Raw genomic sequence first — 23,128 nt, 5'->3', positions numbered from 1 at the left:
TAATTCGTGTCCAACTCTTTCTGACCCCATGGACAGCAGCACTCTAGGCTTCCATGTCCATGAGATTTTTCAGGCAACAATACTGAAGTGGATTGCCATTTCCTTCTCCAGGGGCTCTTCTTGACCCCGGGACCAAACCTGAATTTCCTGTGTCTCCCACATTGCAAGCAGATTCTTTACCCACTGAGCCAACCCATGGGCTCCACTTAAAAGATTTCTGTAATCATTTAATTTAAAATTTTATTCACCAACTCATGGGAACTTACTTCTTTTTTAACTGATTAAACTTATGATAAAAATAAGTGTAGATATTAGCTTAAAAACAAGTGAGGGAAATACACAACATACTTCTAGGGGGCACCTGAATTTAAAAAAAAAGGACACGTTACTTGCGGCACACAGTTTTCCTCAGCCTTGAGAACCTGTGAGCTCTTAACTTCAGTCCTGCAGACATGTTGTTCTCACTTAGAAGGTGCTTCCTCTTCCTTCTCATCCCTAGTTTTACCCTAGCAAGCTCACACTCGAGTTTCATGTCAACTCTCTGCCTGAGAAGCCTTCTATGTGCCCAGCCTAAATGAGATCTCGTTATTATATGTCCGTATGGTACCATGAACTCCCTCTTTACATAAAACTCACCCCACTGCAAGGGGTTAAAATATGTACAAGGTTAGAAAGTAAAGGCAGAAGGTGTGGCCTGAGTACAGCCTAAGAGGTGGGCAGGAGAGTAAATTTGTGACTGGGAGTCTGCAAATAGGGAGGCTGCAGGGCACAGGGGATAATCGAGTGGGAAGGGGCCGAGTTTGGATATAGAGGACAAGGGCAGCTCAAGCTCTCAGTGTCCCCATGCCAGAACCTGGCACAAAACTTTACAACCTGCTGACCAACAGTAATACAGGGCTGGTGCTGCTGCTGCTAAGTCACTTCAGTCCTGTCCAACTCTGTGCGACCCTATGGACAGCCCACCAGGCTCCACTGTCCACAGGATCCTCTAGGCAAGAATACTGGAGCGGGTTGCCATTTCCTTCTCCAATACAGGGACAATCCACAAGAAGTAACATATTTACACATATCACACACATTTACTGACTTCCTGTGTACAGACTGCAATGTTAACATTGAACCAGTTTTATCCCTTCATGTCTGTGTGCTTAGTCACTCAGTCCTGTCCAACTCTTTGTGACCCCATGGACTGTAGCCCGCCAGGCTCCCCTGTTCATGGGATTCTCCAGGCAAGAACACTGGAGTGCATTGCCATTTCTTTCTCCAGGCAATCTTCCCAACCCAGGGATTGGGAAGATTTCTTTCTGTTCCTTTCCTCCATTGCAGGTGGGTTCTTTGCCTTCTGAATCACCAGAGAATCTTATCCCTTCATGCATTTCCCTAATCGTACAGATGTCTGGTCTCATTTAAGTCAAGGAAGCACGGGGACACTGATTGAGCACATTATCCATATCCATGACTTTTCCCCTCCAGTATGAATCTAGTTCTCACTCGGCATTGCTTTCCACATAAAAAGGGATGTGCTTGCTTTGGCAGCACATATACTAAAATTGGAATGATACAGAAAAGATTTGCATGTCATTATTATATGTCCATATGGTACGGACATATAATGTGCAAGAATGACATGCAAATTCAGGAAGTGTTCCATATTAAAAAAAAAAAAAGAAAGACCGAAAATCCTGTTGAAAATCTCTCTACTGTGAATGCTTACCTGCTGGCAATATACCTGTGCAAACGCTTGTTCTTTGAGCAATTTCCATTCATCTGGCTTTGTCCCTCAGGGTGACCACTTACCAGTCATGTTACATGTCAACTGTGTACAGACAGTCAAATCAGGTAGCCACTGTTCTGGAACTGATTACAATTTTCCACAAAATGCCACTAAATGCGTTTGGCTGGGCTTCCTTGGGTTCAATCACCGGGTCAGGAAGATCCCCTGTTGAAGGAAATGGCAACCCACTCCAATATTCTTGCCTAGAGAATTCCATGGACAGAGGAGCCTGGTGGGCTACAGTCTTTCGGGTTGCAAAGAGTCAGACAGACACTTTCACAGGCTTGCATTCAGAAAAAAAAATTTTTTTCTTTTTTCACTTAAAGGATTACACAGTAAACCACACTCACTGTAATCAAAGGATGGTAGAAGAATCCAGAAGGCCTTGGAATCTGTTTTCATAACAATAAAACAGCTGCCCTGATGTCTTAGATTTTTGTGAAGGTCACAGAAGTATGTCAGTACTTTATTCCCCATGTCCATGCAGACATGGCAACCCACTCCCATGGGTTGGAGGGAGAATCCCGTGTACAGAGGAGCCTGGTGGGCTACAGTGCGTGGGGTCACAAAGAGTCAGACATGACTTAAGTGACTGAACCACCACCACCACTGTGCAAGTATCTTCAAGAACTACACAAAAAATGAGGCTAAGCATAAGCTATCAGGAAGACATTAAACAGCCAGGCCTGCGGAAGTGAAGCAAGAGTGACTCTGATAAGCCTGGAAGGGGAGGGAGTTTGGGTGAGAATGGACCCATGTATATGCATGGTTGAGGCCTTCTGTTGTCCATCTGAAACTATCACAACATTGTTAATCTGCTAAGCGCTGTGCTGTGCTTATCAATCCTGTCCGAGTCTTTGGATCCATGGACTGTAGTCCACCATGCTCCATGGGGATTCTCCAGGAATACTGGAGTGGGTTGCCATGCCCTCCTCCAGAGGATCTTCCTAACCTAGGGATCAGAGCCCAGGTCTCCCCACATTGCAGGCGGATTCTTTACCATCTGAGCCACCAGGGAAGCCCGTTCATCTGCTATACCGCAATATAAAATAAAAAGTTAAAAAAAAATAAAATTTGGCATCCAACAATTAAAAAAATGAGTGAATCTGATCAATTAAACAACCTTGCAAAAAGGCTGTCCAGCTACGCGTGAACGTACAGTGATGAGAAAGAAGGGACCTGATTCAGACACAAGCTAGAGGGCGAGTGAAGGGCAGGAAGCGGGGTCCTGGGCACCCGGCGGGGAGCAGAGGCAGGAACCGAGGCGAGCGGGTGGGCGCCGCCGTGAAGAGGAAGGGCAGCCTGATTGTAGAACCCAGGGCGAGAGCCCCGAGGGCCTCTGTGGCTCTTCTGTAACTGCCCCGATTGTCTCCTGCTGGCCTTGACCCAGGCGGCCTGACGAATCTGTCAGCCGGGCAGCCAGGGTCTGCAGCACCTAGGTGCCGAGCTTCACCTGTGCGCACCACGGGAAGGGGACGACTCGGCTCGAGGGCGCATCCCGGCGTCCAGGGGCCTTCGGTCGTACGAGCAGGTGGTGGGGCGTCCCCTCAAATCCACCTGTGCTCAGAGCCCGACCACGGGGTGCCCGGCCACCTCGATCCCCTCGCCGACCAGCACCCACAGGACCGCATCCCTACAGCCAGTCACCGCGTTGCTCCCGCGCGCGCGCCCCCGGAGGGGGCGGGGCTGAGAGACCTTTGGAGCATGCGCAGTTGCCCGAACGGGGCAGTCCACGCCGCTGGGCAGCAGCTGCGTTTCAACCGTCTACAGCGCTAAACCAATCAGGAGGCGAATTCTTGCCGCGGGGCCCCGCCCCCGGCGGGGGACTATAGCAACGGGCGGCCTATCGGGAGGCGTGTTGTTGGCGTGGAGCCCCGCCCCCGGCCGGGGCAGAAGGTCATGGGGTGTGAGCGGTCTTGAGCTCCCCAGCCCTTGAGGGCCTTGGCGTCCCTTGCCCCGGGCCGCGATCAGCGCGCCCCGCCCTTCGCTCGCCAGCGCGCCCGCCCTCCGGCGGCGGCCCGGCCCATGCGGCTGGGGGCGGAGGCCCGAGCGGGCGCGGGCCGGGCGTCTCAGGTGCGGCGGGCGGCGGCGGGGCCGGGCGCGGCCAGCTGATTGGCCTGCGAGCAAGGGCCTCCCGGAGGCGGGAGGCGGCGGAGCGGCGCAGGGCCGGCGGAGCGCCGGGCGCGCGGAGACGGGAGGATGCTGCTGTCCCTGGTGCTCCACATGCACTCGGTGCGCTGCGTGCTGCCGGCCGCCGTGCTCCTGGGCGCGGCGCCCACCTACGTGCTGGCCTGGGGCGCCTGGCGGCTGCTCTCCGCCCTGCTGCCCTCGCGCTTCTACCAGGCGGTGGACGACCGGCTCTACTGCGTCTATCAGAGCATGGTACTCTTCTTCTTCGAGAACTACACCGGGGTGCAGGTGAGGACCCCGCGTGCGGGCCGCCGCCTCTGCCGCTGTCGGGGGACCCGGCGGCGGGGTAGGGGGTCGCGGGCGCATTTCCCAGCTTCGACCCGCCGCGTGTCCCCCGGCCGGTGCAGGTCCGGCCATGCGAACACGTGCCGCCACCCCATCCTCGCCCTGCGGGCCACGTTCACGGTCGCGTTCCGATGCTTCGGTGCGGGCACCCCGAGTCTCTGGGTATAGCTGCAGGAACGCTGTTCTGAGGCCACAAGTGGGATCAACCGCTCCCTCTTCCCGCTTCTGTAACTGTCTGTCTCGTGCTTGGCGAAGTCGGTGCAGATGGACATTTAAGTAGGGCAGGCAGTTGACAGTTTCTGGCGCTTGGTCTGAGAGGAGATGGTCATGCTGGAACTCGAAAGTGCACTCAGAAATCGGAGACCTTCTCTGCAGACAGATTGGTGTTACTCTTTGGACAGGCAATGCAACTTTGTGTTTCGCGTTCTTCCCCAGGATGCTTGAAAGCTGGGCATGAAAAGTAATACATTTGTTACTGTAGAAGCCTTACCGGAGATAACATTCTTGCCAACTTTGACTAGGCTTAAGTGTGTGGCTAATCTTTTTTGTTTTTCTTTCTGTTACTTTCCTTCTCAGTAGAGAATGGATTATGTGTAGATTAAATTCGTGAAACAAAATGAGAAGGCCCTCTTTATTTAATTTTTTGAAGTCTTACACAAAAATAGCAACTATGCGAAAAAACTGTGAATTTTCCTTTTTTCTCCAATTTGGGGAGAAAAATAGAGCTTAATTCTTGGTTTTCCTTATACCCAGCACTCTTCTTTTCTTGTTGCGGGTGGATTGGAGTGAATGGGATGGCATTATTATTATTATTATTATTATTTGTCTTTTCTCCCCCCTAGTGCCGTTGCTTACACCCTCTTGTCCACCAGCTACTATTTTGAATTTGCAGTTGCATTGCTGTTAATGCCTGATGACTCTGAACTTGCCCCAGTTGGAGGTTTGAGGAGTGGGAACTAGAAGCCAGGGCCTCTGTTTAAATCAGTATTTGTGTTTCCTAGAAAAGAAAGAAAGACTGCTTTTCCAGATAACGGTTTCCTGATCTTTGACTTTTACAATGGGCTTCATTTAAAATTTTCACTAATTCAGAACAGTCATTTCCCCACTGGGTTCTTACTTCACCACAGTTGTCTAAACGTGAGGTTTTGTCATGGTACGTATTTAACTTTACATCATATGTCAGTTGGTGCAGGCTAGGAAACAGAACATATAACACAGTCATTTACCTCTTCGGAAAAGAATTCTACCTACAGTGTTGTGTTTTTTTTTTTTTTAAATTTTAGTTAAAAGCCTGTAACATGTCCCATGCTATACAACATATGCGGCTGAAATAATTTGTGTAATAAATTTCTTATTCTGAAAAATGTGTCTGAACTTTCCAGTATTTCTGAAGTTGTATATCTCACCTTACATCTGTTCAGTATAGACCTCAGCACGTGGTTTTTTAAAAGTTTAGTCTGTTGATGATCAGTTCTGTTCAAGGATTCCTAACAGACTTCATCAAGGGCCCACACTAAATAAAATTTTGAATTATCCTTGAGACCATCAGACATCCTTTTATAAATACATGAAGAACCAGTATCTAGTGATAATCTAAATGTCATGATTCATTTTTCTTGTGTATTTAAAAAAATGTTGCACTTTCTCCTCCTTCTACTGGAATATAGGAAAAACTGATCATTGATATTTGCAGACCAAAATATATAGTGATACACAACATGCCTCCTCATTAAAACCTAAGTATTTTAGTTACCATCTTCTTCCTGTTTAAATCAGTCAGTAACAACTGGTTTACTTTAAAATAGATTTTACATTAATGACTGCTAATCCCTACCTCCCTAAATGCTAACATGATACATTGTAACAGTCAAATAAGATATTCGGTATGAAATAAATTTAGTTTTTCAATTGACCTGTTTCAAATATAAAATAGTTTAAATAACACTAGAAGTAAGACAGAATTAAGTCCAAGATTTTAATGTTTATATAATGTGTGCAATTAGAATAATAATTTGTACATTTACTTTAAAGGTTGTTTCAGGTTCCTCAGAAACCCTCAAGGCCTTCATATCTGGAGGCCATTTACAACTAGTTCTTTATTTTGGTAGCACTGTGTCCTCAAAAGTAGTGCTAAACTCTTTATTTATTTAAAAAAAATTTTTTTTTTTAAACTCTTAATGAGATAAATTTGTATTCCATATCCTGTAAAAAGCGGGCTTCCCAGATGGCGCCGTGGTCAAGAGTCCTCCTGCCAATGCAAGAAACTCGGGTTCCATCCCTGGTTCAGGAAGATCTCCTGGAGAAAGGAAATGCAACCTACTCCAGTGTTCTTGCGGAATATCCCATGGACAGAGGAGCCTGGCGGGCTACAGTGCATGAAGTCTCACAGAGTGAGACGTGACTGAGCATGCATCTTGTAAAAGCAGCTAAGCTATTAGAATGAAAGGTGTATTTAGAATCAGAGAAGGGACCTCACAAGTCAAGCCCTTTATCACATTTGGATTCTTTCTTCACTTCTGCTAAAATGTTGCCCAGATTCTTCTCAAATATTAGTAGTTCTATGTAGAATGTAAATATTTCCTTGTTTCCTTTTATTTTCTCCTCCTACTTATTTATCATTCTCGTGAAGACTTTTAAAGACCTTAGACTACTACTTTCAGTTCAGCTAGGAGGCGCAGAACCCGGAAGATGCGTAAGCAGAATGACACAACCTTTGAAAGAGGAAATTAAACATTTCTCAATCAAATATGATTCCAATCTAACACAGTTTAAGTCTGGCCGGGGAACAGACTTATAAGAAAATCTTAGAGAAATGTAATCAGAACCTTGTTTTTATACTGTCTAGAAATACCAATCCTGGATTATAAGCAACACAGTTATTTTGGGTTGCATCCATATAAAAAATTCTTAATTACCGTATTTTTCTAAGTTACAGGTGCAATAAAATATTCAAACACTGCAAAAAGATTTTGAGACAGTTAAAGTTCCCTTATCTACACACCCTCTCCCAGCCTGCAACAGTGTGGTGTGTAACTCTGGATTTCTACCAGGAGCTTTTAAATAAATGTATGAATTGTGGAGAGACTCCTCCATTTTAAATTAAGTTCTTGGATGGGTTTTATAGTAGCATTAAATGTAATCTAACCTATGGGGATACCTCTGTGCCATTATGATGGAAAACAAAAGAAAAGAGGGCTCTCTGTATATACAGTTTACTTTCCCTCTTTCCTAAATGGGTCTACTTTTATAGACTTTATAGAGTCTTGTATAGACTTTTATAGAGTCTTTGTGACTCTGCTAGATTATTCAAGAAGGCTGTATCAATTGTTATGAGCCACTCTGAGCTTGTATACTTCAAGCAGGAGAACATGCTGTGTTTCATTCAGGTGATAACTGAGTGAAAATGAAGACTCCTAAGCGTGGCCTTCAAGGCTGTCACAGTTCCGCCCTGGCCAGCTTTTCCATTCGCTGATTGCACTTTTGTGCAACTGCTGCTTCCTTCCCAGTCCCCGCTCCCCCATTCCCAGTCCCCGCTCCCCCATTCCCAGTGCATTCTGAGAATGCGCCCTTGCACTGCTCTTCTCAGGATGCTTGCTTCCAGCTCAGGCACTTTTCCTCTTCACCTGTCATGATCTCATCCCATCTCAATGTCAGGGTCATTTATATGTAACATTAACATGTAATATTAACGTAGCAGGAGCATATTTATATATATATATATATATATATAGTCCCCTTTACATGATTGTAGCTCCTTGGAGGTGGCAATAGTGACTTGACTCGATGGTTCCCTTTCCACAAAAAGGCAGAGCACTCTGCACGGGATGCTGATCTGTGTTTCTTTGGAAATGTGGGCACATCTCACTTGTAATCCGTGGGGGCTCTTGAATGGCCGTAATAGTTGACTGAAGACTGAGAATAAAGTCAGAGACCTTATAAAAGGAGTTCTGAAACAGCTAGCAATATAGAGAGACTTTCGTATACTTGTCAATAAAAACCTGCACTTTTTTGCAGTTTTTAAAGATAAGCAGTTCTGTCAGGTTTGTTTTATTTACTCTGCTTCTTTCCATGAATTAGCAATGAAAACCCCAAATAAATAAGTGTTGCCTGTGGATTTAGAGGGCTATATGTGTGTGTGAGTGTATGTGATAGTATGAAGCAGAGAGAAATGATGGGGGTGACACTGGGAAATGGGGTCATATTAAGTGCTAACCACATGCGAGGCACCAGCGTTTCCATTGATAAAATAGCCTCTGCTCCCAGCATACAATTTAGCAGTTAGAAAGAAGTCAGTTTTTTTAAACTGAATGTATAATGGGATGTTATAAAATGGCAAAATGAGCAAAGAGTGGAGGAAACACTGGAGTATAACTGAATACAAGTGGTCACTTCACTGGGGGAAGGTGATTCTTCTGTGTTACATGCTGTGTGGTGAAGCCAACTGCTCATGTGTGTACATGTTGCTTTGCTCCCATTCTTAATTTGTGTTTCTGTAGGAAAACATTTGGAGAAGGCAATGGCACCCCAGTCCAGTACTCTTGCCTGGAAAATCCCATGGATGGAGGAGCCTGGCAGGCTGTAGTCCAGGACACGACTGAGCAACTTCACTTTCACTTTTCACTTTCATGCATTGGAGAAGGAACTGGCAGCCCACTCCAGTGTTCTTGCCTAGAGAATCCCAGGGATGGGGGAGCCTGGTGGGCTACCGTCTGTGGGGTCACACAGAGTTGGACAAGACTGAAGTGACTTAGCAGCAGCAGCAGGAAAACATTTATGTCAGTTTTTAAATTTTTACTCAAGGCTTTCTTACCTCCTGTGGTTAATGTTCAAAGTGAAAAAAAAAATTACATAAGCTTCTAATACTTGGGACACCTCATTTGACAATTTTTATTTGGAATTTTTGCAGGTAATTTGTTATATTCAAAAGATTTTTGGATGTTGGGTGAGATTCCTAGTTCTTTGCCATTCTCTGTTAGCTTGAGTAAACCAACTTTTCAACTCAATATTCCCATTCTTAAATGGAATACTTATTTTCCTGTTATTTTGAAGACTGAGATAATATGTGAAGCTGTTTAGCTCAATGACAGATCCATCACAGATACTCAGGAAAAACACAATCTGTAAATGAAGACAGTATCAAGCGATACATATGACAAATATATTGTATAAAGAGAGCTTTGTGGTTTGTAAGGTTCCACTTAAATGTTGCATAATAATTATTTTTATACTGATTATTAGACAAATGACTATGTTTATATTTTAACCTTGTTTCAGAAGGGCATCATACTTTTCCTGTTCAGGGAAATGTTTCAGACTGGGCAGAAAAGACCATTGTTTCGTGTGTATTACAGTAGAAATCTTGTATGTGATCTTGAAATATATTTCGTTGACATAGAAATACATTTAAAAATTCACTTTAAATAATTATGAACAATCACAGTGTGAATTACATATGCAAACTTATTTATGCTGAAATGATAGCTGCATTTCTACATAATCAGACTTTTTTTTTTTAAGGAAGATAAACTAGATATCTGTTTCTCTTATCCATTCATCATTTAACACAGTTTTGAGTGAACAGTTTCACCTTATTGTATAGTAATAATAACATGAGCTTCCCCTGTGGCTCAGATGGTAAAGAATCTGCTTGCAATGCAGGAGACCGAGGTTCTATCCCTGAGTCTGGAAAATCCCCTGGAGAAGGGAATGGCAACCCACTCCAGTATTCTTGCCATGGAGCCTGGAGAGCTACAGTGCATGGGGTCTCAAAGATTCAGACATGACTGAGCGCCTAACACTACTGCTAATAGCAACAGTTAACATGGGGGGATCGTTACTAGGAATCATGTGAAGTAGTTCTCATGGTCTCAATTATTTCACCACAACCTGTGGGGAGTATTACATTCATTTTACAGGTTACCAAAAAAAGGCATGGAGAGGTTAGGTACTTGTGCTGAAGTTCATAAAGTTGGTAAGGTGATGGACTAGGATTCACATCTCCGTCTTTATTTGAATTGAACATTTCTGCCTGTGTCTTAATGATGATTATATTGCAGCACAGAGGAGGCAAAATGTTCTGTAGCTGGGCCTGCAAATTAAATCGACAGAAGTCAGAACAGAAGAAAAGGCATACAAATTCCATTGATGGCGGTTTTTTTTTTTTTTAATTTAGTATTTTACACGTTAAATAAGCGTGTTTTTATTGGAGCATCACAGAAAAGAAGTGAAAACCAAAAGAGGGTCAGCCCAGGGATGTGTATGTGTTAGGCGCCGAGTCCAACTCTTTGTGACCCCATGGACTGTAGCCTGCAGGCTTCTCTGTCCATGGAATTCTTCAGCCCAGGGATGTACATATCATTTTATTAACAACAAAGGACAATAGACTGTGGAGACACAGCTAGATAGAGGAGAAGTGTGTTGGGTTCTTGGGGCTGGTAAATGGTGGGACGGTCCCTGGGAAGTGGATAAGAGTGTTTAGTAAGGTTTGCTGACTCATTGATGAGTGGAGTTTAATGTCACCTTTACAAAAGGAAGTTTAGGGGGAGGACAGCTGTATGTGCTTTCTCAGTTGCCTTCAGCTCAAAATAATCCTCATGTCAAAGTGGCATATTTTGGGGTGAATATTCTGAGCCCTTTCTACAGCACCATGTATATTGAAGGACAGTAAAGGAAGTTTTTTTTACAAAATTCGTATTTCAGTTTACATGCTGAAAGAAAATAGATGTTACTGAGATCAGTTCAGTTGCTTAGTTGTGTCCACCTCTTTGCAACCCCATGCACTGCAGCACACCAGGCCTCCCTGTCCATCACCAACTCCCGGAGTTTACTCAAACTCATGTCCATCAAGTCGGTGATGCCATCCAACCATCTCATCCTCTGTTGCCCTCTTCTCCTCCTGCCCTCAATCTTTCCCAGCATCAGGGTCTTTTCCAGTGAGTCAGTTCTTCCCATCAGGTGGCCAAAATATTGGAGCTTCAGCTTCAGCATCAGTTCTTCCAATGAACACCCAGGACTGATTGCCTTCAGAATGGACTGGTTGTATCTCCTTGCAGTCCAAGGGACTCTCAAGAGTCTTCTCCAACACCACAGTTCAAAAGCATCAATTCTTCAGTACTCAGCTTTCTTAATATTCCAACTCTTACATCCATACATGACCACTGGAAAAACCATAGCTTTGACTGGGTGGACCTTTGTTGGTAAAGTAGTGTCTCTGCTTTTTAATATTGAGATAAATGAAGAATTTTGTTTGTTTGTTTAAGAGAAAGTATGCTGTGTTTTATGTCCCCAAGGCATTGTTGGGTGGGTATTCCACTGTGTGAGATATGTGATTACTTTAGATTCCATTCTGCCATCCCCTTTTAGGATACAAAAGAGGGAGTCTTCAAGTAGTTTACAAATTATGAGAACAAACCAAGAGAAAGGTTAAGGTGAGATCCGGGTAAGAGGACAGAGTTGCATCAAACCCAGGTCTGCTGAAAGCTTTCTTTGTGCAACCTAAACGAGCTTGTTTGACTGGAGCAGAGCTGTAACCAGTGTGTTTCAATCACAATGAAGATAATCAAAGAGCATTTTTATTGTCTGTTAAGTTAATAAAATTAAGAAAACATTGTTATTTTTCTCTGGAGGGATTTTACATGAGTTTTTAAAAAATGGATGAACCCCAAATTGAACAATTGTAATGAACCTAAAATTACTCAGAAACTTAGGAAGAACCAAAACAGCCATGTTTTCCACATGCCTTGTGTGAACAAATACCTGCCAGTGAAGTGATTGTAATTTGAAATACACGTACTAGAAGACTCACAGAATGATCCCTTAAGTCAGTCACTGGTGTATTTAAAGTATTTGTTTATACCCCAGCTCTTTACCGTTGAAAGTGAGGCGTAGCTTTATCCACTTGTGAGAAATAGAGGTGCAGCGTATTGATTCAGTGAATATCTGTTGAAAAGCATCTGGGTGCTGGGCTCGGGGCAGAGAGATGAGGCTCTGAACAGGGATGAGGTCCCTGCCCCTGAGGAGCTTGTGGGCCTCAAGGGGAATGTGATGTGAGCTAGAAATAGGGGTACACAAGGAGACAGGGTTTACTGTGATGCAAAAGAGGGAGTGATGAATCTTGGGGTCCAGCTTATTAGAAGGCAGGAGGGCTTCCTTGAGAAGGTGAATAAATGGTGTGAAAAAGCTGATCTAAGATGACGGCAATGAGAGCGCGCAGGTGGCTTTAGGTAATCATAGAGTCATTTAACAGTGTGTGTGTATGGGTATTTTGTAAGTTATTATGAATTTTTTAAATTTGGGAAACCCTTTCTGTTGTTTTAGTTGCTAAGTTGTGTCTGACTCTCTGTGACCCCCATGGGCTGCAGGCTTCCCTGTCCTTCACTATCTCCCAGAGTTTGCTCAGATTCATGTTCATTGAGTTGGTGATGCTGTCTGTCCATCTCATCCTCTGCTGCCCCCTTCTCTTGCCTTCAATCTTTCCCAGCTTCAGGGTGTTTTCAAATGTCAGCTCCCATCACTTCAGGTGGCCAAAGGGAATTGGAGCTTCACCATCAGTCCTTGTAATGAATATTCAGTGTTGATTTCCTTTAGGATTGACTGGTTTGATCTTGCAGTCAGAGGGACTCTCAAGAGCCTTTGGTACACATACACATATATGTGGTACATAAACTTTACAATCATGTATTCCTTTCCTTGGCTGATCAATATTTACTTGAAGTACTTAGTAATCGGCATCTATTGCAGTAAGGTTTGCAGTTCATCATTTCACTTACTTTGCTTTTAGAGCTTTTAAATTTTCAAATATTAAGGGCAGTTCTTTGTAACTCTCATTTTCTGTTGAATTCCAAACAAGTTATAGTGACAAATTAAAAAAAAAAAAAAGGCAATGAATCCAAATACGTACTTTGAGATCCTAACTCATGTCAGAGGCTTACCATCTTCTTTTGCATCTCAACTGGAAACAGCTTTTATTTCAGTGAGATGCATATTGAAGAATAATCTTTAAAAGTATGAACTATGCATTTATTTTCCCTTTAGTGGCTTTGAATTAAGATTTTGTTCCTTTCACATTTTGCCCATCTGTTTTGCCCACCAGAATTCGTTACTTATCTTACTTTTTCTAGATACCACTGAAGGTCTGTTTCTAAACACTGGACCTGTTGAACTTTAACAAACTACATTTTGAAAATGCCAGTTGTTTGGAAGCTATCTAAGGATGGGGGAAATTAGTGAGCCTCAGGGAAAGCAGAGGTGGCTTTCCTGCAAAGCTTTTGGGCTAATGGTTGTGTCTATAAACAAAAGTAGGAAACTGATGTTTTAAGGCCAGTGTGCTATATAGTATGTGGACTGCGCCCAAGTAGTGAAGGTGTGGGATCTTCTTAAGTGGTGCTGTTGACTCGTCACGGGTCCCTGTGCAAGGCAGCGTGGTTGGCCTGTGCTCGGCCCGCTGCCGAGCGAGGCTGTGGCGCTGGACCAGATGACGGCCAGACGCCACTCTGCTGCCGCTGCGCGTAGTAGCCATTTGCCCTTCTGGAGATGGTTTGTCATGAGATTAGATGGCTGTGCTTCTGTTTGTGGTTTTCTTTTCACCCTCACCATGCTTGTTTTATTTTAAAGTGGAATATATTTAGTTTTATAGGAAATAAAGTTTGCAGTGCTATGTTTTCTGTATGATTGATAACTATTATCCTGTGAATACCCATTATTTGAATTTTTAAGGTTATTTTTGACACACAAAAGTTTTACCTATTCATGTTATTCATTATGATGTTTGTTATAAGTATGCATTATGAAATGACTACCACAATCAAACTAAAAAAAAGAAATCCTTTTAATACCTTGTTTGTCAGCTGCCTTCAAAGGCTGTAGTCTCTTAATGAAGTGAAAGGGAAGGAGAGTCCCCCTGGGTGGCTCAAGTACTGCCTTCAGCCTGAGGACAGGCAGGTTTCCAAAGAGTGGTTTTCAGATTGAATCAATTAAACCACAGCCTGTCGTTGTGAGTATTCTGTCCAAGGAAGTCAAGCCAGAAGTTCTCTTTCACAGTGCTTTGAACCCAGTGAGTCCTACCTGGAGGTCCCAAAGCAACTCTGTGTCATTGCTGAGAGGGTGGATCACTCACAAACTAGGACTCCACTTTTTAACCTTGCATGGATCAAGTCATTGATCTTGGTTTTTTGTTTTGGTGTTGATAAACTTTATTAATAAAAAATTATTGAGCAAGCAGCTTGGTGCTCTGTGATGACCTAGAGGGCTCAGATGGTGAGGGTGGGGGAGTGAGGCTCAATTTATATTAAAGAATTACTGAGCAAATATTTAAACACATATTACCCACATAGACTGAAGGCAGGAGGAGAAGGGGACAACAGAGGATGAGATGGTTGGATGGCATCACCAACTCAATGGACATGAGTTTGAGTAAACTCTGGGAGCTGGTGATGGACAGGGAGACTTGGCGGGCTGCAGTCCATGGGGTCGCAGAGTTGGACACGACTGAGCGACTGAACTGACTGACTGACCCAGTTTTCTGGGTCAGTTTTAGTATAGTTTTCTGAGGAAGATAATAGAAATCTCATTCTGAGTCCCTGGTCTCCAGAACTTGGTCATCTAATTACATTTATCTACAGAGATAGAGTCCTTTGTTCTGTTGTTAAGATATTAATGAGTAGTGTTGTATTCAAAAGACAATCTCTGCGACTGTCTAAAAGGATAGTTGTTGCTCAGTCGTGTTGTAAGTCCTGTCCGACTGTTTGTGACCCTGTGGACTGCAGCACACCAGGCTTCCCTGTCCTCCGTGTTCTCCCGGAGTTTGCCCACATTCATTTGTCCACTGGGTGGCTGATGCTATCTAACCATCTCATCCTCTGCCACCCTCTTCTCCTTTTGATTTCAGTCTTCGCTAGCATCAGGAAAAAGATCGATCTGTAGCTAATTCATTGAATAATCCATGATGACAAGATATGGAAACAGAAATGCCCTGAAGAAAAAAATTACACTGTTAGGAGTCATTTCCTTTGAAGCCTTTAAAAATATACTGCCAGGTTCTTTAAATGATTGATTATGAAGTATTTCAGACATGCACAACTATAGAAAGACTCCTGTAAGGAGCACCTGCGTACCCACCCTCCGTTAAAGACGTAAAACATGAATGCTGGAGTTGAAGCCTACTGTGTACCCCTTCCCCTTCTTGCAGCCCCCCTTCCTAGGGATCACTTGGACTCCATCCAGGGAGTTCTGTATGGAGTCGTAATAGAGTCCTAATCAGGATCCAAGTTTCCCCATTACTTCCCGGATAAAGTTTTCGTCCTTAGCTTGGTTTTCAGAAGACACAGCTCTCGCTCCGGTCCTCCCGCGCCAGCTCCCTGACTGCGGGCAGCCCCGGTTTGGCCCAGACCCTGCCAGGTGCACCCGTGCTGGCCCCAGACGCTGCCACTCCATGCCTTGGCTCCCCCTTCCTGATCATCCCTTCATCATCTCCCATAGTGTTATCACACCTAACAAATGCTACTGCAGCTCTGCAGTTGACAGTTCTTTAAAATAGACTGTATTTTCATAATATTTGCGTTATGTTTCATCACAGTTGTTGTGTGCACACCGGTGTCTCCCCCTGTAGGCTCTTTGAAGGACAATATACCTTATGAACAGGGTTTCAGATATTGTGAGAAATCAGTAAAAATTCCGGAGGATGACTGATCATTGTTTCTCTTAGTGACCATTAACCCTCCCTGTGCTCAACTTCTTTCTAGTCATATGCTGTTGTTGATGGCCTGTAAGGCTCCTAAGGGAAGTCTAATAGCTGGTAATCATGGATGACATATTCATGACATCATGTTTTTGTCAATGTTTTGCATTGTCATATTTTATGTTACAGTAGAACATGTTTTAAAATATCAAAATAATGTTTCTCTTTTTATCTTTTAGATATTGCTATATGGAGATTTGCCAAAAAATAAGGAAAATATAATATATTTAGCAAATCATCAAAGCACAGGTTAGTATTTCATTTGCATTAAACTTGGGTCTCTCCACACACAGTAGAGAAGTAATTCAAAGTAATGTTCTGATATATTTACATGGATTTTTTGTTGTTAAAACTTGAATTTTCAATGCAGATATTATATGTGACCTTGTATTTTTGTAATTTTACTGTTTTGGAAAAATAGGACTGTGAAAGCTATGAAATTTCCTTGTCCCTCTGCTGGGTGTATATAAGCTATTTTCTTTCCTTTTCTCTCTTTCTTTGAGTGTCTCTTTAAAGACTCCTGTATTCTCCCTTTTTAAGTTTTGTTTTTAGAAAAAACAAAATGTTTGTGAATCATCCTGTATGAACATTTTAGATTTTTTATTGTTAGGCTACAGAAAGGTTGTACCAATTTGTATTTATTCCTAAACACAGTATTATTTTCTGATGTCTGCAGTTCCTTTTGCTTCTTCAGATGTTTTGGTTTAATTGCAGCTTCCTTTTCTATCAGAAGAATCACAGAAGACTCTGGTCTCCAATATAGCAGGCTGTACTTTAAATTAGGTCAAGGTGCTTTAAAAAAATTTTTTTAAGCTTTTTATATTGAAATAATTGTAGATTTACAAGGATTTGCAAAAATAGTACATAGACTCCCGTGACTCCATTGCCAAGCTTCTCCCAAAGGCGGCATCTTATATAACTACGCTACAGTATCCAAACTAAGCAACTCAGGTACTTTTTAGTTCTCCAAGTACTCTAGTCAAAAAGACATCTGACTTCATTAGTTTTTCAAAGCTGTAACTGCTCTTGATGCACACTTCCTAAATTCCATTTTTATTACTTTTAAAAATATAGTAAGCAGAAGTTCAAGACTGAAAACAGACTAATGAATGATTAACACCTGACTGGGAAATCACTGATGCCCGTGGCTGTCCTTTATCTTCATCCTGTCAGCTATGTTTCTTCATAGTTACTTTCATCACTACCTATACCTTCGGAAAGGTTATGAAAGAGAGATGCCTTTTTCTCAACTTAGCTTGTTAATAGTTACACTCAGTTTTCTAGGTCAAGAGTTGATGTTACAAAGTGAATAGGAATTTGATGTATTTGTATTTCCCTAATTTTATTACCCTAACTGCTAAGACAATTTGACTTAATTACATTTGAGTTTAGGAAAGCAACCAGCCCTATGGTCAGAGTCTGTTTCTAACTCTGGTCTATATAAAGCAGCATGACTTCCTCCTTTATTTCCATGCTTTCTCCAGTCACACTGAGCTTTTTATTAGTGACACAGTCTTGCTATTCTGGTCCTGCTACTGATGGCCAATCTTTACCAAGGTTCCAGCATCCAGATAAAAAGGATTTCTGGTTCTAGGACAGGGAATGGCTCGTTTAGCCCATTTTACTTTCTATTGAGCCCCTGGTTAATTTCACTTAGAGCTAGCTTTCTATTTAAGAGGTCTCTCTTAAAATTCCTTGTTCAGGTTCCCTGCCAACTTGCCTTTTTCCAGGCTTCAATGGAAAGAGTGTTCTAGGGACAGAGCCATGGGCCTAGCACAAACTTGTAGAGTGAGGACTCTGAACATTTCCCAAGGCCGCTGCTGTCCTTGGTGTGCTCACTGTGTGCTGGCCTATATATCCCTCACTCCCAAGTGCGGACTTCGGAGACTGGAAGGGTAGAACAGGAAGTGTGAGGGCGGCAGTCGGTGCTGGCTGATGGGAAAAGCTGTGCGTCTCATGGCGAGAACCCGGGCTGTGCATGCCCTCACCTTACCTGGGTGCTGGCCCTGCACCAGTCAGCCGTTAGGAGTTGGGAGGGTTGCTTTTTGAGTCCTTTAAAAAATCCAGGGAATCCCCCGACAGTCCTGTGGTTAGAGTGCTGCACAGCGAGTGCTGGGGTTCAAGCCTTGGTTGGAGAGCTAAGATTCTATAAACCGGTGGCATGACCATGAGCATGAAGAAAAAACCCATAGCTTAGGAACATAACTTGACAGCGATTTTAAATTACTTTAGAATTGCAGGCTTCAGTTAGAATATGGGCACGTAAAATTCTGCCTATGGTCTGAGGTTCTGCAGACCTCTTGTTTATCCAGAGACGTGGGCCCTGGGCCTGCTGTGTCTGGGTGCCCTTTATGAAACCCTTTTGAGACCCTGAAAACCACCATCAAGTAAACTGAAAATGTCAGAAGAAGAAAGAACATTTCAAAGACTGCTGTTGAGCTCAGACCTCGCAGCTCATGCTCTCCCAGGCCTGCCAGCGTGCAGGAGGCCTTTCTTGGCCGGGCTGGCCGCTGAACTGGAGTCTCAATCTGTCCCTCTGCTCCCTTGGTTTCACTTGTGGTGAGCCCTTGCCATCTCTGCGTTCTCCGTCTCTGTTGACTGACTTTTCTCCAGGGTCAGCAGGACTGCGGTAGCCGCTGTTCCTTTCCCTCCGCCTTCCTTAACTCTCTGCTTTGAACACTCTGGACCTGTTTAATCTCATGAAACATTCCCTTCCCTTGGTCTGGGTGACATTTTCCTTAACTAACAGCGTGAATGGTGAGTAGACTTTCACTGAAAGGCCTGGGCTGTGGAGTCAGACCCCAGTTCATGTGCTGTTCTGCAGCATGCTGTGTGTCTGTGGGCGATGACTTAGCCTTTCTGAACCTGGTTGGTCAGGTGTGAGTCGTGTCTACTGGTCAGGGCTTTTAGGCAGTTTCCATAACCTGGCTCTAATCTCACAGAGAGCCTGGCTCAAGGGCAGCCAAGGGTGGGAGTGATGGTGTTGATGACGGCTAATCCCCAGGTCACCTTGCATCCATGATAGGCGAGTACTTCACATGCAGGGTCCCTTTCAGCCAACACTGTGCCCTTAAGAATTGGAAACTCTTGTTCCATAGTAGCACAGTTGAGAAGCGCCTCACTTCTCTTGCTGCCTTTCCTCTGCCCTTCCCTCCTCTCTTCCAAGTTAATAATATAAACTGAGGCACTGCTTGGGCTGGATCACCATGGAAGAATTCTTACACAGCCGCATTTCTTGATCTCTTAATTAAGTTATTCATGCCAGAACACAAAATGTGATAGATATTAAGGTAATATCCCAGCCATCAGTAACTCAGCTGTAGTCTGGTGTCTTTCATCTGAAACCTAGTTGAGAATTTTAAAAAATTTAAAAAAAGATAATTGACTTGAAGAAATTGGAGGCACCAAGCTTATGTGTTTTCACTACTTAAATGAAAGTCACACAGTCATGTCTGACTCTTTGCGACCGCATGGAATGTATAGTCCATGGAATTCTCCAGGCCACCATACTGGAGTGGGTAGCCTTTCCCTTCTCCAGAGGATCTTCCCAACCCAGGAATCAAGCCAGGGTCTCCTGCATTGCAGGCGATTCTTTGCCAACTGAGCTATCAGGGAAGCCCTTTGACTACTTACGTTAGTTCCTAAAACTTTTTCACTAAATGTTTCAAAAGTGTAAGGGCATACCCCAGGAAGGTTCATTACAAGCATAATGTATTTTGTAAATTTGAAACTTTCTCCTTAGAGTTATTGGAAGGTGTATCTAGGCCATAGTATAGCCATGTGTGTTTAATATAAAAATGCGTTTTCATATTCCTCCAAATTTAAAAAAATGGTTGTCCCCGGAAAAGAACCAGATCTTGTTTTTAGCCTGTACCAAAATTTGTTACAGAGTATTCTGTAGTCTGGAAACAATACACTGAGTTCTCCATGTATTCTGAGTCTCTACTTTCACATTAGGTACAGTTTTAACAAACTTGATTATTTAGTTTCTATGACGTGGTTAGGAAGAAATCTGTTTATCAGTGTGTGTTTAATTGATTTGAATTAGAGGGGAGCGGGTAAGGAGACGACTTCCAAGGGAAGGTACACACTTTGGAGAAAACTGATGTTCAGTAGAGTAGGTGTTGCTGCCTGACAGACACAGACGCTGGGGATTGTTCATTTACTGTAGGGGACATCTTTCACTTCAGTTCAGTTGCTCAGTCGTGTCTGACTCTTTGCGACCCCATGAATCGCAGCACGCCAGGCCTCCCTGTCCATCACCATCTCCTGGAGTTCACTCAGACTCACGTCCATCAAATCAGTGTCGCCATCCAGCCATTTCATCCTCTGTTGTCCCCTTCTCCTCCTGCCCCCAATCCCTCCCAGGATCAGAGTCTTTTCCAGTGAGTCAACTCTTCGCATGAGGTAGCCAAAGTACTGGAGTTTCAGCTTTAGCATCATTCCTTCCAAAGAAATCCCACGGTTGATCTCCTTCAGAACGGACTGGTTGGATCTCCTTGCAGTCCAAGGGACTCTCAAGAGTCTTCTCCAACACCACAGTTCAAAAGCATCAATTCTTCGGCGCTCAAGTCTTCTTCACAGTCCAACTATCACATCCATACATGACCACTGGGAAAACCATAGCCTTGACTAGATGGACCTTAGTCGGCAAAGTAATGTCTCTGATTTTGAATATGCTATCTAGGTTGTTCATAACTTTTCTTCCAACTGGTAGGCATCTTTTAATTTCATGGCTGCAGTCACCATCTGCAGTGATTTTGGAGCACAAAAAAATAAAGTCTGACACTGTTTCTACTGTTTCCCCATGTATTTCCCATGAAGTGATGGGACCAGATGCCATGATCTTCGTTTTCTGAATGTTGAGCTTTAAGCCAACTTTTCCACTCTCCACTTTCACTTTCAGCAAGAGGCTTTTTAGTTCCTCTTCACTTTCTGCCATAAGGGTGGTGTCATCTGCATATCTGAGGTTATTGGTATTTCTCCTGGCAATCTTGATTGCAGCTTCTGTTTCTTCCAGTCCAGCATTTCTCATGATGTACTCTGCATATAAGGTAAATGAGCAGGGTGACAATATACAGCCTTGACATCCTCCTTTTCCTATTTGGAACCAGCCTGTTGTTCCATGTCCAGTTCTAACTGTTGCTTCCAGACCTGCATACTGATTTCTCAAGAGGCAGATCAGGTGGTCTGGTATTCCCATCTCTTTCAGAATTTTCCACAGTTTCTTGTGATCCACACAGTCAAAGGCTTTGGCATAGTCAATAAAGCAGAAATAGATGTTTTTCTGGAACTCTCTTGCTTTTTCAATGATCCAGCAGATGCTGGCAATTTATCTCTGGTTCTTCTGCCTTTTCTAAAACCAGCTTGAACATCAGGAAGTTCATGGTTCATGTATTGCTGAAGCCTGGCTTGGAGAATTTTGAGCATTACTTTACTAGCGTGTGAGATGAGTACAATTGTGCGGTAGTTTGAGCATTCTTTGGCATTGTCTTTCTTTGGGATTGGAATGAAAACTGACCTTTTCCAGTCCTGTGGCCACTGCTGAGTTTTCCAAATTTGCTGGCATATTGAGTGCAGCACTTTCACAGCATCATCTTTCAGGAATTCAATAGGAATTCCATCACCTCCACTAGCTTTGTTCGTAGTGATGCTTTCTAAGGCACACTTGACTTCACATTCCAGGATGTCTGGCTCTAGATGAGTGATCACATAATTGTGATTATCTGGGTCATGAAGATCTTTTTTGTACAGTTCTTCTATGTATTTTTGCCACCTCTTCTTAATATCTTCTGCTTCTGTTAGGTCCAGACCATTTCTGTCCTTTATCAAGCCCATCTTTGCATGAAATGTTCCCTTGGTATCTCTAATTTTCTTGAAGAGATCTCTAGTCTTTCCCAGTCTGTTGTTTTCCTCTATTTCTTTGCATTGATCGCTGAAGAACGCTTTCTTATCTCCTCTTGCTATTCTTTGGCACTCTGCATTCAGATGCTTATATCTTTCCTTTTCTCCTTTGTTTTTCGCTTCTCTTCTTTTCACAGCTATTAGTAAGGCCTCCCCAGACAGCCATTTTGCTTTTGGCATTTCTTTTCCATGGGGATGGTCTTGATCCCTGTCTCCTGTACAGTGTCACAAACCTCATTCCATAGTTCATCAGGCACTCTTATCTATCAGATCTAGGCCCTTAAATCTATTTCTCACTTCCACTGTATAATCAGAAGGGATTTGATTTAGGTCATGCCTGATTGGTCTAGTGGTTTTTCCTACTTTCTTCAGTTTAACTCTGAATTTGGTAATAAGGAGTTCATGATCTGAGCCACAGTCAGCTCCTGGTCTTGTTTTTGTTGACTGTATAGAGCTTCTCCATCTTTGGCTGCAAAGAATATAATCAATCTGATTTTGGTGTTGACCATCTGGTGATGTCCATGTGTAGAGTCTTCTCTTGTGTTGTTGGAAGAGGGTGTTTGCCATGACTGGTGCATTTTCTTGGCAAAACTCTATTAGTCTTTGCCCTGCTTCATTCTGTATTCCAAGGCCAAATTTGCCTGTTACTCCAGGTGTTTCTTGACTTCCTACTTTTGCAATCCAGTCCCCTATAATGAAAAGGACATCTTTTTTGGGTGTTAGTTCTAAAAGGTATTGTAGGTCTTCATAGAACCGTTCAACCTCAGCTTCTTCAGCATTACTGGTTGGGGCATAGACTTGGATTACCATGATTATTGAATGGTTTGCCTTGGAAACGAACAGAGATCATTGTGTCGTTTTTGAGATTGCATCCAAGTACTGCATTTTGGACTCTTTTGTTGACCATGATGGCTACTCCATTTCTTCTGAGGGGTTCCTGTCCACAGTAGTAGATATAATGGTCATCTGAGTGAAATTCACCCATTCCAGTCCATTTTAGTTTGCTGATTCCTAGATTGTCGACGTTCACTCTTGCCATCTCTTGTTTGACCACTTCCAATTTGCCTTGATTCATGGACCTGACATTCCAGGTTCCTATGCAATATTGCTCTTTACAGCATGGGACCTTGCTTCTATCACCAGTCACATCCACAGCGGGGTATTGTTTTTGCTTTGGCTCCATCCCTTCATTCTTTCTGGAGTTATTTCTCTACTGATCTCCAGTAGCGTGTTGGGCACCT

General features: G+C 43.3%; 1 protein-coding gene and 1 pseudogene across 2 annotated transcripts in view; both read left to right on the top strand.

Annotated features, from left to right (window-relative positions):
* Positions 1 to 1,520: 1,520 nt before the first annotated feature.
* On the top strand, positions 1,521 to 1,657 carry LOC138079394 (U6 spliceosomal RNA; annotated as a pseudogene).
* A 2,316-nt stretch (positions 1,658 to 3,973) lies between these two features.
* Positions 3,974 to 23,128, top strand: part of AGPAT5 (1-acylglycerol-3-phosphate O-acyltransferase 5) — a 45,812-nt gene continuing 26,657 nt past the window's right edge. Inside the window, exons 1-2 of one of the 2 annotated variants that reach the window (XM_068970876.1) lie at positions 3,974 to 4,192; positions 16,163 to 16,232. In XM_068970876.1, coding sequence (XP_068826977.1) covers positions 3,974 to 4,192; positions 16,163 to 16,232 — 289 coding nt within the window. The remainder of the gene's footprint in view (positions 4,193 to 16,162; positions 16,233 to 23,128) is intronic. The other variant, XM_068970875.1, reaches the window with a different exon arrangement.

This window comes from Capricornis sumatraensis, chromosome 4 (assembly GCF_032405125.1).
Source record: "Capricornis sumatraensis isolate serow.1 chromosome 4, serow.2, whole genome shotgun sequence".
NCBI lineage: Eukaryota > Metazoa > Chordata > Mammalia > Artiodactyla > Bovidae > Capricornis > Capricornis sumatraensis.
The sequence above is the reverse complement of the archived record's forward strand: the minus strand, read 5'-3'. Positions and strand labels throughout refer to the sequence as shown.